General features: G+C 32.3%; 5 protein-coding genes across 5 annotated transcripts; 1 reads left to right on the plus strand and 4 right to left on the minus strand.

The window, feature by feature from the left end:
* The first annotated feature begins 450 nt into the window (after positions 1–450).
* LOC141690014 (homeobox-leucine zipper protein HAT22-like) lies at positions 451–2,398 on the plus strand. Its single transcript, XM_074494580.1, has 3 exons — positions 451–1,237; positions 1,358–1,437; positions 1,545–2,398. The coding sequence occupies exons 1-3, from the start codon at positions 905–907 to the stop codon at positions 1,819–1,821; spliced, it is 690 nt and encodes a 229-aa protein (XP_074350681.1). The 5' UTR covers positions 451–904; the 3' UTR covers positions 1,822–2,398.
* A 14-nt stretch (positions 2,399–2,412) lies between these two features.
* Positions 2,413–6,487, minus strand: LOC141690013 (protein trichome birefringence-like 5). The gene is made up of 5 exons (XM_074494579.1): positions 5,705–6,487; positions 4,206–4,398; positions 3,625–3,818; positions 3,092–3,247; positions 2,413–2,824 (listed from the first exon to the last, which is right to left on the minus strand). Exons 1-5 carry the CDS (start codon positions 6,406–6,408, stop codon positions 2,497–2,499), a joined length of 1,575 nt encoding a protein of 524 aa, XP_074350680.1. The 5' UTR covers positions 6,409–6,487; the 3' UTR covers positions 2,413–2,496.
* A 6,495-nt stretch (positions 6,488–12,982) lies between these two features.
* LOC141692045 (uncharacterized) lies at positions 12,983–15,592 on the minus strand. Its single transcript, XM_074496789.1, has 5 exons — positions 15,358–15,592; positions 14,709–15,201; positions 13,898–14,591; positions 13,735–13,785; positions 12,983–13,627 (listed from the first exon to the last, which is right to left on the minus strand). The coding sequence occupies exons 1-5, from the start codon at positions 15,590–15,592 to the stop codon at positions 12,983–12,985; spliced, it is 2,118 nt and encodes a 705-aa protein (XP_074352890.1).
* Positions 15,593–15,795: 203 nt separating this feature from the next.
* Positions 15,796–16,269, minus strand: LOC141692047 (uncharacterized). Its single transcript, XM_074496790.1, has one exon. It carries the CDS (start codon positions 16,267–16,269, stop codon positions 15,796–15,798), a length of 474 nt encoding a protein of 157 aa, XP_074352891.1.
* A 180-nt stretch (positions 16,270–16,449) lies between these two features.
* LOC141692048 (uncharacterized) lies at positions 16,450–17,028 on the minus strand. Its single transcript, XM_074496791.1, has one exon. It carries the CDS (start codon positions 17,026–17,028, stop codon positions 16,450–16,452), a length of 579 nt encoding a protein of 192 aa, XP_074352892.1.
* Between the last annotated feature and the right edge of the window lie 302 nt (positions 17,029–17,330).

Genomic DNA, 17,330 nt, shown 5'->3' on the forward strand with positions numbered 1-17,330 from the left:
TCCTAGAATTTGTTAATGTACGCAAGTAGTAGTCCCCTTCTTCTAGTAGGAGTATTTCCACTACTCCATTAGTAACTGACGGTCAAATTGCTCCATTTTTACTCAAGAATAAGATGGCTTTATGGACGGTGAACCCATCAAAGACGACAAGCAAAAACCAATCATTCGAGTTCGAGTCTTTGACTGTCACCAAGAGTTATTGAGGTAATTATAGCACATTTCCATAATAATCAAATTCAGAGCACCATGACCTTGCCAAGGAAAACACCGTCTTAATTTGATTACTTAGTCTACTTCATTCTAGTAATTGATTAATTGACCAGTACTTTTTCCAATATCAGTTATAAATACTAAATACTTAGCTTTAAGCAAAAAATAAATAAATAAACATCTCGATTTCTTAAGATGCAACATTTTGACCATACTATTTTGTCGTCGCCTTTCATTGATTTCTTAAACTGCAACATTATCACCATAGTATTTTATCGTCGCCTTTCAAAAAAAGATCAAGTAATTTATATCATTTATCATAGATACCCTTCAGTACACCTGCTCAAAACGAGGACTCAGTGTAATGAGGACTCACAACAGGGTAGGAGTCAAATGGCATTATATTCTTGTGGAATTCATTGAAGTCAACCATAAATGAGGAAGTTATATGTTTCCTTCCTTGCACTCACAAGTCTAACGCATGCTTTTAAGTTCTATCTCTTACATATAATTAAAATTTTGTTACTCAATATACACATTTAATTACTGCTAATCTGATTTCCCTACAGAGCAGCACCCAAGTTATTAATAACTCTTCTCAGTTAAAACTTGTATAAACTCCTGTTTTCCCCACCTATCATTTCCCATCTCCCACTTCTCTTGATTTCATCTCTCTTTCTACACATAGTTGGCAATGGGAGATGAGGAAATGGGGCTTGGTCTGGGGCTTTCTATCGGTGTGGGGGATGAATATGTTCCTAAAAGGGATCTGCAGAAGAATAAGCGAGTTGCTAAAGTTTGCTTAGATCTTTCTTTACCACTTTGCTCGGATGAGGAAACGAAGGAAGCGATGAACTCTGAATATAGCAAGGCAGATGGATCAATCTCATCATCCGAAACATGTAAATTTGGAGATTTTAGTGATGATGTCGAAAACAAGAACTGCAGCAATAAAAAACTAAGGCTTACAGCACAACAAACTTCCTTGCTTGAAGACAGTTTCAATATGAGTAACACCCTTAACAAGGTAATCATGATTTATGCATGCAAGTGTGTATACATTTATGATGTGTGTAGTCAATATAATACATGGATTGATCTAATAATAATCATATAACAAGTTGATTTATGATGAATAACAATGCAGGTTCAGAAGGAAGCACTGGCAGAGAGGTTGAATCTAAGGCCACGCCAAGTTGAAGTCTGGTTCCAAAACCGAAGAGCAAGGTATATGCATATTATATTGGTGTGAAGGATTTGGTTATCGTTGCAACATCACTATAATAATGTTCTAATTGGTATGTCTGTGTGTGGGTGGGTGTGGCGGTGTGCAGGACTAAGTTGAAGCAGACAGAGGTAGACTACGCGTTCTTGAAAAAATGTTGTGAAAGCTTAAGTGATGAAAACCGACGATTAAAGAAAGAACTACAAGAACTGCCGTCGCTGAAGGTCCAACAGCCACCACTGTACATTCAGCTTCCTAAGGCTACAACCCTAGCAATGTGCCCCTCCTGCGAGAAATTTGTTCAAGTTGGCGGGGACCCAGAAGAAGACGATGCAAATAAAATGATTGCATCCATTTCCAACAAACACGAAGGTCATAAACACTAATAAAAGCCACAGCTAGCTTAAACCAAGAAACAATAGTCAGAAAATGTGGAAAAAGTTGGTTTTAGCATATAACTAGTTATACTCAACATATCTGCCTGAAACAGTATTACTTAGATAACAAAAATAGGTATTTTCATTGGTCATATCTTATCTTCTGATCCAAATAACTCGCTATTAACTGTAAAGGTTACATCTTATACCTAGGAAATGGAAACGAAAATCTATGGGATAAACTAAATGAGGGATCATACCTAGCTTCTATATACATTTTATCTAATAAAATCTATTGAATGTTTAGATGAAGTTATTTTCTTTTGTCGATGTCAAAAAGTCAAATTCAAATCAATCAAAAGAGCATTTCACTTCTTCATTAAAGGTATAAATAGGAGACCATTGACATAATATAAAAGTAAAATTTATCTGGCATCTTCCCTGAATCTAATTATAAAACATTGAATTGAATTTGAAGGAAAGATGTTCCTTTTCCTAAATTGATAATTTTCTTTATCTCATGTACACTAGAAAACTGTCATTACGTATACTGGCTCGGTTTGCACCTACTAGTCTAGTACCTTCATTCTATTGTCGGGATTGAAAAAGATCTTGACAAATATATAATAACTACATGCGCGGACAACTCGTAAAGTACATTACAGACAGAGATATAATTGGCACTTATCTAGTCCGGAGTACCAAATTAGCATATATTAGCTCATTCCATGCATCAGGAACCCCTGGAAGACACCAATGGCTGCAATCTTGGCGCCTGGTAGATATCTTCTTACCCTCATCTAGTGTTCTGTTCTTCCCATAAACTGATGGATGGCCATCCTTGCGGAAATTTGTCAACTTTGTTATGTTTAATAGTACCACTGGAAACTGCATATCTCGGATTACATCCTGCACAATTTTCATTTTTACAGGATAGTCATCCAAAATAGCCCCGGATTTGATAAGTTCAGTCTCCCCGTTGCAAGATCCGCCTGAATCCCAATCTCCACCTCTAAATGTTTATGATATAAAAAAACACAAAAGCATTAAAAGGTATATACAAAACTGAATATACGATATCAGCAATTTATTATGAAATGGTTTCCAGTTTAGTTATGAATAGGTCAATGAATCGACCAGGAAAATGTTCAGAGCACTACATATTTACATACTTATAGAAAATTAGTACACATATGGGGGAGAGGGGAGAGAGAGGGAGGGAGAGAGGGAGAGGGAAGTTATGTTTTTTTTAATGGCTTGGGGAGGAAGGGGGAGTCACCTGAAATGGGCGGATGAGTAACCACGATAAAAAACTGATTTTCCCGCGTCCACATTTTTATCGATCCACTTTGCCCAGGTACTCATCGATTTCTTGTAAGCTTCAACTGCATCAAACTTGGGATAGACATAGTCACCCTCCTTAAAATAATTTTTCCTGTAAAATAGCATCTCATTCCACTTCAGAACGAAAACACTGGTAAAAGAAATTAAAGTTAAAATTTATTAGTTTTTCCGTGATCTCGAGCAGTCGAGCTAGAAGCACACTGACATAAAGGAATTATCTGATATTAAAACAAGCTTGCAGCATACTAGTTTTTTGCTAATGTTGCATTCAATAACTTGAGATTTTTCGGAATATGGAACAAATCTACCAGTCTCATATCATCTCCTTATTTATGGAAAACAATCATTCATAATCAAAAGTGTGCATTCTTAGTTTACTGCAATCATGATTTAATATAGTTATATCAGACACCCAGAAACAGGTTTATGTTTTTCAATAAAATACATAAGATGATAATTGGATTTTACCCCCTGGACGTCTTTCCGTGAGTCCACCAATGCCCGGTATTAAAAATAAGAATGTCAACGCGTTTCCAACGATTAGCTGACTTGTCAATCCTGTCAATTGACAGAGTTGGGTTGTTGTTTCCTTGACCATTGACACGGGTTCCTTCCCTGACAAGGAAATGAGATCGTACAAATTCCACTGTGCAGTTATAATCCTGGCCAAGCAATTTAATAGTATGACAAAGTATCAGTCCTTTTTACCTTGCCTATGACATTGTAATATGTACTTTCAATTCAAGTTTATATAGGAGTGTGTGTTTAAGATAGTGATGGGGATTAAATTCATCAAGAGTATACTGAACACTGCTTTAATAGTCATTAAACTGGAATTGTAACTCAAACACACCTTTTAAAATCAACTGGTGGAAGATGATCCGGCACAAGGTTGGATAGTAATGAAGAGGCTCAATCGATCTTAACAGGGACATGAATATTTCCCTCGCTATTATATCATAATTATTTTTTATTTTTTCAATTTTTCAATTTTTGTTACCATAAGTAAACATTATACAAGAATCTATTCTGTAGATGATCATTTTTACCTCAAATTTGAAGATGTAATATCCTCTTCCTTTGGTTATTTTGTAGCCATGGATTTCATACATTTTGCTCTTATTTGATAAGCCATCATAAAGCATGCACAGTAGCGACTCAAACTGATTCCTGTTCATGGAATCCCCCACCAGCATCAACCGTTTCCCCCTTAGTCTTGTCAAGAAGTCTGTTGCATTAAACCTATACAAGTAAGGTACCCAAGCAAAAAAAATATTCAGATACATTGAAGTAACTGAAATTATTAAAAATTGAATCTGACAAAGAAAATATTTAAAAATTGGTAGATGAATCTGTCACCTTATATTGGGAAGTTAAAATCATGACTAATGTATCAAATTCTAACCTTTTGAGGTGATTTAAGACCATCCATCTTGAAGAAGCACATAAATATTAAACAGCGTATAAAGTATTGACTAATATGTTATTCAAATGAACTGCTTTTTTATTTTATTATCAAATATTGTATAAATGATGCAAGATATGCCAATCCAAAACAACAATAATAGATGGGAATGTGAATAAACTGAACTCTTGTTCATTGGTATTTCATTCTACCCTGATACTTTTGATAATTATATAACTTGGAACTTGCCCCGAAACTAAAGAGGCAAGAATACTTGTATAAGTCCTATTTTAACTTCACACACACGATTACACGAGCATAGTTGCGTTGTTCTTTCCTTATATATACAAGCTCCTTCAAGTTTCTATACCCAGATGCTGACAAAAAAAGTCTCTTGATCTGGAAACTATGAACAAGCCCAGCAAAACTTGGTTTCTGTAGCTATTCAGTTTCAGAAAGATTATCCAGGTATAAAGAACAGTATACAGTCGCTGTTGGAGAATGAGGTGAAGTTTAAAGCCAACAGATCTCTTTACTGAACTCCATGTTTTAAATTGCACAAATATGTACCAAAATTCATTCACTCATGTTAATTGTTTTGTAGTTCTCCCCATACTAAAATAGGATAGTATAAGAATTAGGAGCTTTACATAATTTAGGAAAATCATATTGAAGGAGAGAGAACAAAAATTTACTTTTCCACTCAATAAGTACAACAGTGGTCTAAGAACATGTGTCGCAAGGTCACTCTTTTAAAGGTTTCTCGAATAGCAGCAATTAATATTTAACAAAAATGCATCAAATTTGTTCCAATAAAACGTATTTATTACACCTTACTGAAATCACTTATATATTTGACTTAATTACTAGTACAACTCTGATTGTCAAATTCTAATTCTTATAAATAACTTGCTTAATCAATCCAAGTAAGCATTTTCAGTACGCGATGACTACTTAGTCACATTTATATAACTCAACAATTCACATCACTAAATCCTATGATTTTGCAAATGTACTAGAAGAAATAGCAATCTAGTACTAATCCAAATATATATCATTCTAAATATGGAAATGAGGAAGTAATAAAGACAAACATAATGTTCATAAATTTAGTAACTTTACAAAAGTAATGAAGTCACTAACCTAGGAATGTCACAACCATCAGGCTTCCATCTCCAATTCATATACTGAGAATCTTTTCTCCCATTGCTTTGACAATCATAAGCCTCGTCAACAAAAGGACAGCTCCCCGCCTTATAAATCGGATAATTCTCTTCATCTTTAACCCAACTCCCTACATATAAATCACAACTTATCTTCCACTTAACACTCTCTTTTACAACACTAGCACTGACATTTGAAGTATTTTCAAGAACAAATTTTTTATTATCTTCTTGAACTATAACATTGATATCATCAACCAACAACCCATTTGAGCTTCTTGAATTCTCAACTGACCCATTTGAGTTTCTTAAATTATCAATCAACCCTTTTGAGTTTCTTGAATTCTCAACTGACCCATTTGAGATTCTTGAATTATCAACTGACCCATTTGAGTTTCTTGAATTCTGAAGTGACCCTTTTGAGATTGTTGAGTTATAAAATGACCCATTTGAGTTTCTTGAAAGATCTTGACTTAGTGCAATGGGAATGTTGAGATCATCTTGAGATCTTGTGTTGAGAGAAAGGGAGAGACTTGAATAGTAGTGATCTCTGTAGAGAGATAGATTAGGTTGGAGAGATTGTTTAGAGAAGTAGAGTAGACTGAGAAGGAAGAGTGTAAGTAGAGAGAAAGTTGAAATGGCGTAGAGATTCTTTTGAGTTGAGAAGAAGAAGATTGTTGCCATTTTTTTGAAGCTAGCATGATCTTAGTTTGTTCCCAGTGTTTTTGTGACGGTTGTATCATAAATTCAACCTGACGGCAAAATTAAATGTACTGAATATTGAATTGTATATTAATGATCGATCTTAAAAAAAATCTAGCTCCTTTAATACAATTATTTTTTGATACAATTATTTTTTTATAGTTAATTTTGATTAAGTAATAATCGTTCAAATAATATTTTTTTCCCATCCCAACATAATGAATATAGTGTATTTTGAGTTTTGATAAAGTAATAAACTCGTTAAAATAACTATTACGTTAAAGACGTTTAACTGTATTTTATTAACATTTCAGTAACATTCATTTAATTTATAAATGTGCCGACAATCTACATTATGAGACCTCGTTGAATGGCAAAACAGAATTGTTGAAATGCACATCATGTCAAGTTTGCTGCTATAACATTCTTATTCATCATTTTTCGTACTCTCATGCTTGTTTAATTTTTTTTTTGAAACTAATATTTATTTTATAAAAAATTAATGAAAATTTATTGAAGAATTATAATCTTTTTAAAGTTTGTTTCGTTGAATTAGAAGATAGGATTGCAAATCACTATGATACTTAGTTGAAACAAGTAATATTTTATACCCTTTAATAAGTCGATTATAATACAATCCCAATAACTATGTTAGTCCAAAATAAATTTGCGATTAAAATTTAAAGGATAGTTAATACTTAATATTGAAGAAATTAATTTTCCCAAATTATTATGCAGATTCCGTGAAACAAACATCACCTTTGATAAATAAACAATCAATATCTATACTATATTATAATATTAGCCTTAAACCCGGGTGATGCAATGATTATTTTTAATTTTGCATATTTCTTTTGAATTTAGTTTGAAGTAAATTTTTTTAAGTTATGAAACTTATTTATTTAAAATTTTAATAATATGATTTGATTATACTTATTAATATACACATGGGTGTATAAGTTAGTTACACTACAGTTTTAAAAAACAATGCATTGACGAAAATTTATATTTTTATTGATATTTATAGGTGTATTTACGAAAGATTATTATATTTTATTAAAAGGTAAATTTCAGCTAAAATCAATAATATATAAATTTTCATTAGTCTGTTAACCGACCAAATCCAACTAACTATATTTAAATTTATGTTAATTTAATATGTTTAAACCCGAATTAATGTTAAAATTTTATATGTCAATGGCAAAAAAATTATGTTAGCTTAAGGCAGGTTATATAACAAAATCAAGCTAATTATTTTTTACTATTTTGTTTAATTTATTTTGGCCCGGGGTGATTATTATTTTATTTTAGACCGAATGAATAATATGTATTATTTTATTTTAGTTTGATTACACTATATCGACCCCACGAATTTTTTATTTTGTTATAGTCTGGTTCAATAATATAACATTTTTAGCGGGATCAATAATATTTATTATTTTATTTTAGCCCAATTATTCAAATCCAATTAACTATATGTAGTTTTTTTAATTTTTTATTTAAAATTGGATCAATAGTATAGTTTTGTTTAGCACGACCGGGTAGATTTTATATATTATTTTGTTTTAACGAAAAGCATTAGACATATTATAATTCTATTATGAATATTTATCTATTTGTGATAGTGTTTTATTTTAAATATTACTATAATTACGGTGATCATACCAACTACCAAACAAACTTTCATTGTTTTGTTTATAATAATAATAGTATATAGATACGAAACATTAAAAGTTTGGTAGTCGGTACTTGCTGAAATTACTTAATTACCCTTATTTAATTATTTAATTCTAATTACTATATCGTTCAATTCCAATTATAATTGATATTGAAGTCAACTTCCTTTATTGTTTTATCAATTTCAATTCTATTTTATATCGAACTCTATATTATTATAATTTATATTAAACTCAACTTCTTCTACCAATTTAAATTTTAATTCATATCGAGTTTTATATTATTCTAATTTATTACTTCAGGCTAAATTAAATTTAAGCAGACTAAATATAATTTTTAGGATTTAGTTGATATATAATGTGACTCGGGTTAAGATAAAATAATAATATTATTAATCCCCCTAACAAATTATACTAATGAACTTGGATAAACAAAATAATATATTTTACTTATACATGGTAAAAAAATACATTATACAATTGATTCAGACTAACAAAAAACTAAAATAAAAATATAATTCGACGAACAAAAATAAAATCATATATACTAATTATTCAATCTAAAACAAAATTATCTTATTGATCCAGACTTTAAATTTTTTTAAAAATAAACTAAAAATAATTAGTTTAATTTGGTCGGTGTATTGAGCATTGGGCTAAAATAAAATAATGTAAAATACTAATCCGAGATAAATCAAATTAATATTACGCTAAGTATAATTCGTATCCTATTGATATGAACTAAAAAATTAAATTTTAATTAAAACATAAATATTTTTTTAAATACACATAGATTTATCCATAAAACTATACCGTTTAATCAGTAATATTATCTTTTTTAAATATCTTTTATAGAGTTATAGTTAATCGATTAAGTAATCACCATGCTAAAATAATATTTTTTTAAGCCCCTCAATAAAATAATGTTATAATAATATTTCCCCATTACCAACTCTATCACTTTAAATAAATTTAAATGTTCTAAAAGGTTATGAACATATATGTCTACTAATATAATTATCATGAAGTCATATCATTTAAAATTTTAAATAAACAAAATTAAGAATTGAATTCAATATATAATATTAAAAAAATATGTGTCATCCGTGCATAACACCGGTTTTAAGCCTAGTAGGTGTATAAAAGATAATCCGTTAATCTCCAAATGACAAGAGATTAATCAACTCATACTCCCTAGTGTACACTGATTACAATTGACAACTGCCAATAAGTTATTGTCTATCCGGGTTTTATGCACCAAAAAGCAGGCTTTTGTATCCCCAGGCCCCATCGGGTTTGGGCTGGGCCGTTTAAAAGTGTTGCATCTCGCTTGTTGGCTTGTAACAATATTATTAGAACTCAGTAATATTTAGGGTGATAATATTATTTTAATTTATACGTAATAAATATTGACCATTCATGACAATCACATCAATTTTACAAATTTATTTAACAACGGCCCGTGTTTCACGTTACCTACTCAATTCCAAAACAACCAACATGCATCCTCATGCTAAGTTTGGTGAGTATCTTTTCCCTGTGTCCATTCATGTTATGTTATTTTAAGTCGGTAAACATGATTCGAAGGAAAAGGTTAATTAAATTTAAACAAAAATGATATCGAAAGGGTAAATTATATATGAGAAATATTAGGGATCTCAGATTATCTTATCAAACTTTTTTCTAAATAATGATGTATGTCACACAAACCTTTTGATGACTTGTTCAATATATAATAATCAAAATTCTTAATTTGTCATTTTATGTTATTTGAGAAAAATTTAAGAAAAATATTGGATAACTATTCAAAATATTATATTTTTAAATTTATTTACAAAAATATTAATCTTTTTTAAATTTCATTTTCAAAAATACGGTTTGCAATCTCGGTAACGTATTATGTAACTTAATTTTCAACTTTGAAAAGACTGATTTCAAGTTTACATTTGTTGCGTTTCAAGTTTATAACCTCTGCAACCTTAAAATCAACTTTAAAAATAAAATAAAATAAAAGTTAGCATAATAGTTACAGAGGTTGCAAAGAAAGAATGCCCATAATACCCCATTTTCCGGTCTCAACTGTCCAAAATACCCAGATGCGCGCGAACTGTCCAAAATACCGACGCATTACGCATTATAGCAGTGCGTATACAACCTTCATTTTTTTTGTAAAGAATACGCATGTCAGACATGCGTATTCAGTTTTGTTTTTAGTGAATACGCATGTCAGACATGCGTATCCTTTATAAATTTTTAAAAAACAAAATTCGCATGTTGCACATGCGTATTCAACAAGTAATTTGGGCACTCCATCCCGCCAAATAGTATTTTGGGCATCAAGCCCCTAAATGGCGGGTATTTTGGCTTTTTACCTGGTTGCAAATCGTATTTTTAAAAATAAAATTTAAAAAATATATTTATAAAAATAAGTTTAAAAATGAGAGTATTTTCAAAATAATTTTTTAAAAATATGATATTTTTAAAAATATTTCAATAATATTTAGGGAAGATAGAATTAGTCAAAATATATTTTCTTATGTTTGGTAATACGGAGGTCGTTATATAAAATGTACTGGCCTATAACCCGTGTCGCACGGGTTAAGTTATTCTTTTTCTTGTTCATATAATATTTTATTATTAAGTATTTATTTTGAAATATTATTTTATGCTAAATATAATATAATATTTCGATAACATGTTTTTTATTTTATTATTTTATTTTTTTTCTAATAATTATTTATTCACATTGTTAGAAGTAAGTAGGCACAAGTGTAAATATCAACCAAATACTCAATTGATCAAAATTTTAATATTTTGAATACATCTTATTTTATTTATAATAGTATAGTTTAGTATAAATTCTAATTTAAAATTTTAATATTTTTGAGTTTTTTTATATTTTTTTGAAATATATCTATCTACCACGTATATGCGTTATTTATTTTAATATATAAGTTAGATTCCTTTAAATATAATTTTAAATTTTTAATAATATATCTTTAGGAAGGCATTGACAATTTTTCGATTAATCAACGTAGTAGATATACCATATTTAGCAGATTGGTAGATTTTAAATAAAATAAATATACTTTATCTTAATTCTCTTTAAATAAATATAGGTGAGACTTGTCTGAGGTGTAGCATATATGACAAACTCCTACTGAAATCTAAAGTAGTGGTATTTATGTAAAACACGGACTAAATATTCGGTCTGCACTTTTTTATTAAATATTTTTAAAAATAATTTATGTAATTGATCGTTATTTTATTGTCTTAATTTTTATTATTTTAAAGAAAGAGCATGCAATAATTAACTTTTTAATTAGTTTGTAATCTTTTCAAGCATAAAATTAAGTAAATCTACTTTGGTTTAAGGGTTTGATACTTTTATGCATGTACTCACGTAACTTAAATACTTACATGAGTATAAATATTTTTTAATGTGAATGCAATAATTATCTTTATAATTTAAATTTTAAAAATTACAAAAGATTATCGTAGGTAACATATTATAATATATTTTGTGATGTAATCTTCATGTTTTTATAGTTCAGCGTTTTTAAAGTTTTTTTTTACTCTGGCTTTAAATGACCAATTTCAATCCCATTGGTCGGTGTTACGATACATATGTTGGCTACTTAGTATTTGAATTGGTAATTATCTTTAATGCCTTAAATCTCATGCAATTCATGAGTTCCGTTAATATTTAAATAAATTTTAAATTTTATCTATTCAATTATATATTAATTTTATTATATTTTATATAAATATATAATAATTATACATTGATAATAAAAATAATAAAAGGATTATGTTGGAACTATAAAAATTTATCTACTTGAATCTCTAATTAAAAGATATTATTACTTTGAAAACCATAATAATCAGAATTAACATATAAATATTATATAATTTACTATACGCTCTGCTAGGTTTCCAAACGTGGGGTGTTATATGAATGTGGTGTTGGTCCACGTCAGCGGGAATGAAGGAATTAGTTAGTCAACAGTTATTGGATGGGGTGATTAGACTAAGTATATCCTCACGGGGTGCACTAGTGATATTATGAAAATAGAAGGATGAAATTATGAGATTATGTACCGATTATCGGAAGTTTAACGACATGACGAATAAGAATAATTAACCCCTATATATAAAACTGATTACTTATATGACCTAATTTAAGGAGCGTGTTATTTCTCGAAGTTGACTTAAGATCCAGCCTGATGACATATCAAAGACTGCGATTAGAACGAGTTATAAGCATTGCAAGTTCTGGTGGTGATATTATTTGGATTAACAAGTTTACCAGTTGTCTCTAAGGATTAGGAAGGAGCTATGAATGTAATAAGTTTTGGTTGGTAGTTTAGTGGGATAAGGAGATTATATCTAGTAATTTAGCAATTTAGTAGTTTAGCATATGTGTAACTTTATTTATTTTTATTTTTAATAACCAAAATAAGGGGATAACCAACCGACTAAACTAAATATGATTTTGCTTATAATGGTATATAATAATATATGATGCATAGATGCGATGCACATACTGATTTTACCATTTCCAATATCATCGTTTATCTAATATTTTTTAATAGAAAACATAAATTGAAAATAATAATAAATAACATAATAAATATTTTTTGAAATTAATGAACTTAACGCTATAAATGTTTTTTTATTTACATGTCTATTATGAATTAAATATATTTAGCTCTTTGTTAAAACACACCTATAAAATTTATCTACTTGAAAATCTAATTAAAAGATATTATTACTTTGAAATTTATAATAATCAGAATTAACATATAAATATTATATATTTTACCATACGTGCTCCGCTAGGTTTCTTTTTTTTTTTTTGCCAGAAAAGAAGAATTTTATTAATGATTCAAATCCTTCAACAATACATTTAGAAAATCAGAGTGGATATCTACCAACTCCCAAGTACGATCAGCTATAAAACTAGAGTATTTCGCTAGGTAGAGAGCTACCGAATTCGCGGACCGTTTAACAAATTTTAGAGTCACGTTACGGGACTCTACGTCAACCAGAAGCTTTTTGCATTCATCAATAACTCTCCCAAGGTAAGAGAAGTTAACTGATGAACACCTTATGGCCTGAATTGCTCCAAGACAATCCGACTCAACTATGACCTCCTGCCAATCCTTGGTCTTTATCCAACTCAAGGCTTCCCTAATACCAATGGACTCTACAAGCTCTGGATGAATTCTTCCATGTTTGCAGCTCGACTTAGCTTCCAGAAGTGTACCTTCATGATTACGAGCCACCATTGCATGGTTATAGGAATGAGATTCTTCAAGCAATGTCACATCAGTATTTATCTTAACTATCCCTATCTGTGATTGTTGCCAGTGCGTGTCGCCATCCGTTTGGATTATAAACCCAAAAGAGTTGTCGAATGATCTGTCTTGCGCACTCTCCCAGTTGTTAAGGACCTGTAATGCTGATGCTACTATATCTTTAGACTCCCTTCCTTTCTGTTGCCACACCACTTCGTTTCTGTTCTTTCAAATGGACCAAGCAATCATAAAGATTTTATGAGTCATACCACTCATCCCTTGCTGCATAGTATCCTGTAGCCAGCTGTCTATCTGCAGATCTACTACCACACCGTAGTTGTAACCAAAATGCTGCCAACATTAAGCTGCAACCGGGCAGGTGACTAGAATATGAAATGTTTTCTCATCATAAATATTACAGACCGGGCAAGTGCTGATCACATCAACTTTTTTGCTTCTCAACAAGTCTTTTGTAGGGAGACATCCCCTAACTACTCTCCAAATGAAATACTTGACTTTCAAGGGCATTTTTTGGTTCCACAATTTATTCAAGCTGATCGAGTTCCTCCCTATATTGTTCCCACTTGCAAGATCCCTTAGCACAGCATATGCACTCTTTACTGTGTAGTGACCTAATCTCTCTTTCCTCCAAAACCAAATATCTCTTTCTGAGCGTCTAATGGGGGTAGATAGGATTAAACTGGTATCCCTTTCATTGAAGTTGTCCCACACTAGATCATCATCACAGTCTTCATTTGTTGTTGACATTAAACAGGACACCATTTGACCCTTTATTGCGTCGTGGTCTGTATGAATATAATGATCGATATCACACGCCAAACACAGATCCTTCATTATGTCTGTACTTAAACCATTCCCCACTCTTTTTGAAGCCCCAGCCTTTAGCAAATTTTGAGCTTCGAGAACACTACGCCATACGTACCTAGGATTGCTTCCCAGTTTTGCTGACAGAAAATCCCCCTCTGGGTAGTATCTTGCCTTGTAAACCCTGCTTACCATGCTTTCTTGATTTGTTATCAATCTCCACCCCTGTTTCCCAAGAAGGGCTACATTAAAATCATGAAGTTTTCTAAACCTCGTACCACCTTCTGATTTTTTAGCACACAAGCGATCCCATGACATCCAGTGTATGCTTTTAGGTTTCTTTGACGATGCCCTCCACCAATACCTGCACATTATATTTTCCATTTCATTACACAACTGCTTTGGCAAAAGAAAAATGCTCATTGCGTAGGTTGGCTGGGCATGTGATACCGTTTTGATGAGAAGTTCTTTTCCACCCTACGATAACTGCTTTTTATCCCATCCTTCAATCCTTTCCTGCATTTGGCTTTTAATATAACCAAAGATAGCGTTCTTCTTCCTTCCTACCATGTTGGGAAGACCTAGATAGGTCGTACCCTCGTCTGCTTCCTGAAAACCAAGAGTGTTGCAAACTGACTCCTTAATATCTCGAATAGTATTGCAGCTGAATACCACTGATGATTTCGATCTATTAATCTTTTGACCTGAGGCCTTTTCATACACCTGAAGCACGTTAAGAATCTCCTCTACAGTGTCTCCGTTAGCTGTGCAGAAAACATACGAATCGTCTGCAAAGAACATGTGAGTTAAAACAGGTGCTCCTCTACCCACTTTGATGCCTGTCAAAAGCTTTCTACGAGCATGGTCCTGAATTAAAGCTGTTAAGCCCTCCATACAAACCAAAAACAAGTAAGAAGAGTGGGGATCACCTTGTCTGATTCCCCGACTCGGAGTAACTGCACCAACCTCTCTTCCTGAATAAGTTATTTTGTACCTCACTGTCTGAACACACTCCATAAATAATTGAATCAAGTGGTCTTCAAACCCCAGTTTTGTCAACATTGCATACAAAAAATCTCATTCTACCCGATCGTAGGCTTTGCTCATATCTAATTTTAGAGCCATCCAACCTGTTTTCCCTGCGACTTTTCTCTTTAAATAGTGCATGACTTCATAAGAAATCATTATATTATCAAAGATCCACCTCCCAGGGATGAAAGCACTTTGAGATTCAGAAATTACTCCGTTTAAGATATGTTTTAATCTGTTCGCTAGAACTTTGGAGACTATCTTGTACACCACGTTACAAAGGGCAATTGGCCTCAAGTCGGCCATGGATACAGGATTCTGCTTCTTTGGTATCATCGCTATTTAGTGTATGTGACTTGATCCTCGAATTTGCCCGTAGTGAAAAAATTCTGAACTAACCTCACAATGTCTTCACCCACCGTTTTCCACTACTTTTGAAAAAATCCTGGGCTCATACCGTCCGGCCCAGGAGATTTGTCTGGATGCATTACAAACAATGCCATCTTGACTTCTTTGTGATGAACTGGGACTAACATACTTCAGTTCTGAATTGAACTAACACGACTATCCACCGTATTTATCACACTGGTAAACTCTGTATCCGTGACTGCAAACAAATTTGAAAAATAGCTAATCATGGTTTCCTCCATACCTGTACCCCGGCCAACCTCTATGCCATTATCATCCTTCAGATTGTCGATTTTATTAATTTTGCGTCTAACCTTCGTTGCAGCATGGAAGAACTTGCAATTACAATCCCCTTCACGGAGCCATAGTTGTTTACATCTCTGCCGCCAGAACACTTCCTGTTCATTATACAGCTCCATCAATTTCTTCGCGTTCCTCCCTTTCGTTCGCTGCATTATCTTCTTGCAACACTGAATTTTATTCCTGAAGCAGCTTGAAACTTCTTTCCCCCACTTACCTAACATAACAGCAGTGAAACTGATTTTTTCTGTCAGAGGTTTATCACGAGACAACTCCCAGGCTTCCTCTACGATTTTTCCGCACATTGGATCTCTTAGCCAGGAATTTTCAAACTGAAAACTGCTATTTTGAATTGTATGAGAGCGAGTATAAGGTTGCAGCAGAATAGGGCTATGATCAGAAGTCGATATTTTTAAATTAATCAACTTTACTTCCGGGTAAATCTGAACAAAACTACTTATCACCAAAGCTCTATCAAGACGAATTTATATCCAATCTTTAGTACCATAACCCCTTTCCCACGTGAACGGATATACTTCCAAATCTAAGTCATGCAAACCACACTCTGTAATGCAGTTGTTGAAACCCTCCACAAGCCAAGACGGGTACGGACGACCTCCATTCTTATCAGTTTGCCTTACTATGTTGTTCAAATCTCCAATGATTACCCAAGGCATGAATACAGTGCTAATAAGATTACGAATTAAATCCCAAGTTTCTATTCTTATGTTGTGATCTGGTTCCCCATACATGCCAGTGAGCCTATACTTGATTCCTCCCTGAGGCTCAACCACAGTGTCAATGTGATTTTTACTAAACGACTTTATGGTAATTTCCTGTTTATTCCGCCACAACAAAGATATTCCCCCACTTCGGCCAACAGGTTCTACTGTGAAGGCCCCTTCAAAACCTAACAAATTTCTTACCTTATCAACTCTGTCATGTTTACATAAAATTTCACTAAGGAAAATAAAATCTGGGCTCTTTTGGAGAGTTAACTCCTTAAGGAACTGTAAGGCCCACGGGGTCCCAAGCCCATGGCAATTCCAACTTAAACAACTCATAATCCTTGGCGGACCCCTTTCATGAGGCCCGCCTTCTTCACGTTTTTTGGATCGATAATTTTTATTGGGCTTTTCTGTTGGTCATGATCCATGTTTACTACCCCTCCCACTTCAGAGCCCAAGTCCAGCTCTGTGTTTTTGCTAACATCCATCAGTAAATCTAAATCATCTCCCGTCCTCCTTTTTTTGTTATCTATTATGGCAACTCCCTTATGAGTAGGGAATGTTTGATTATTTCCTGATCTCATTCCATCATCTTTTGAATAACCAACTTTAGCGCCTGTTTGTTCCGGATTATCTGT

Source organism: Apium graveolens, chromosome 10 (assembly GCF_009905375.1).
Source record: "Apium graveolens cultivar Ventura chromosome 10, ASM990537v1, whole genome shotgun sequence".
Classification (NCBI taxonomy): Eukaryota; Viridiplantae; Streptophyta; class Magnoliopsida; order Apiales; family Apiaceae; genus Apium; species Apium graveolens.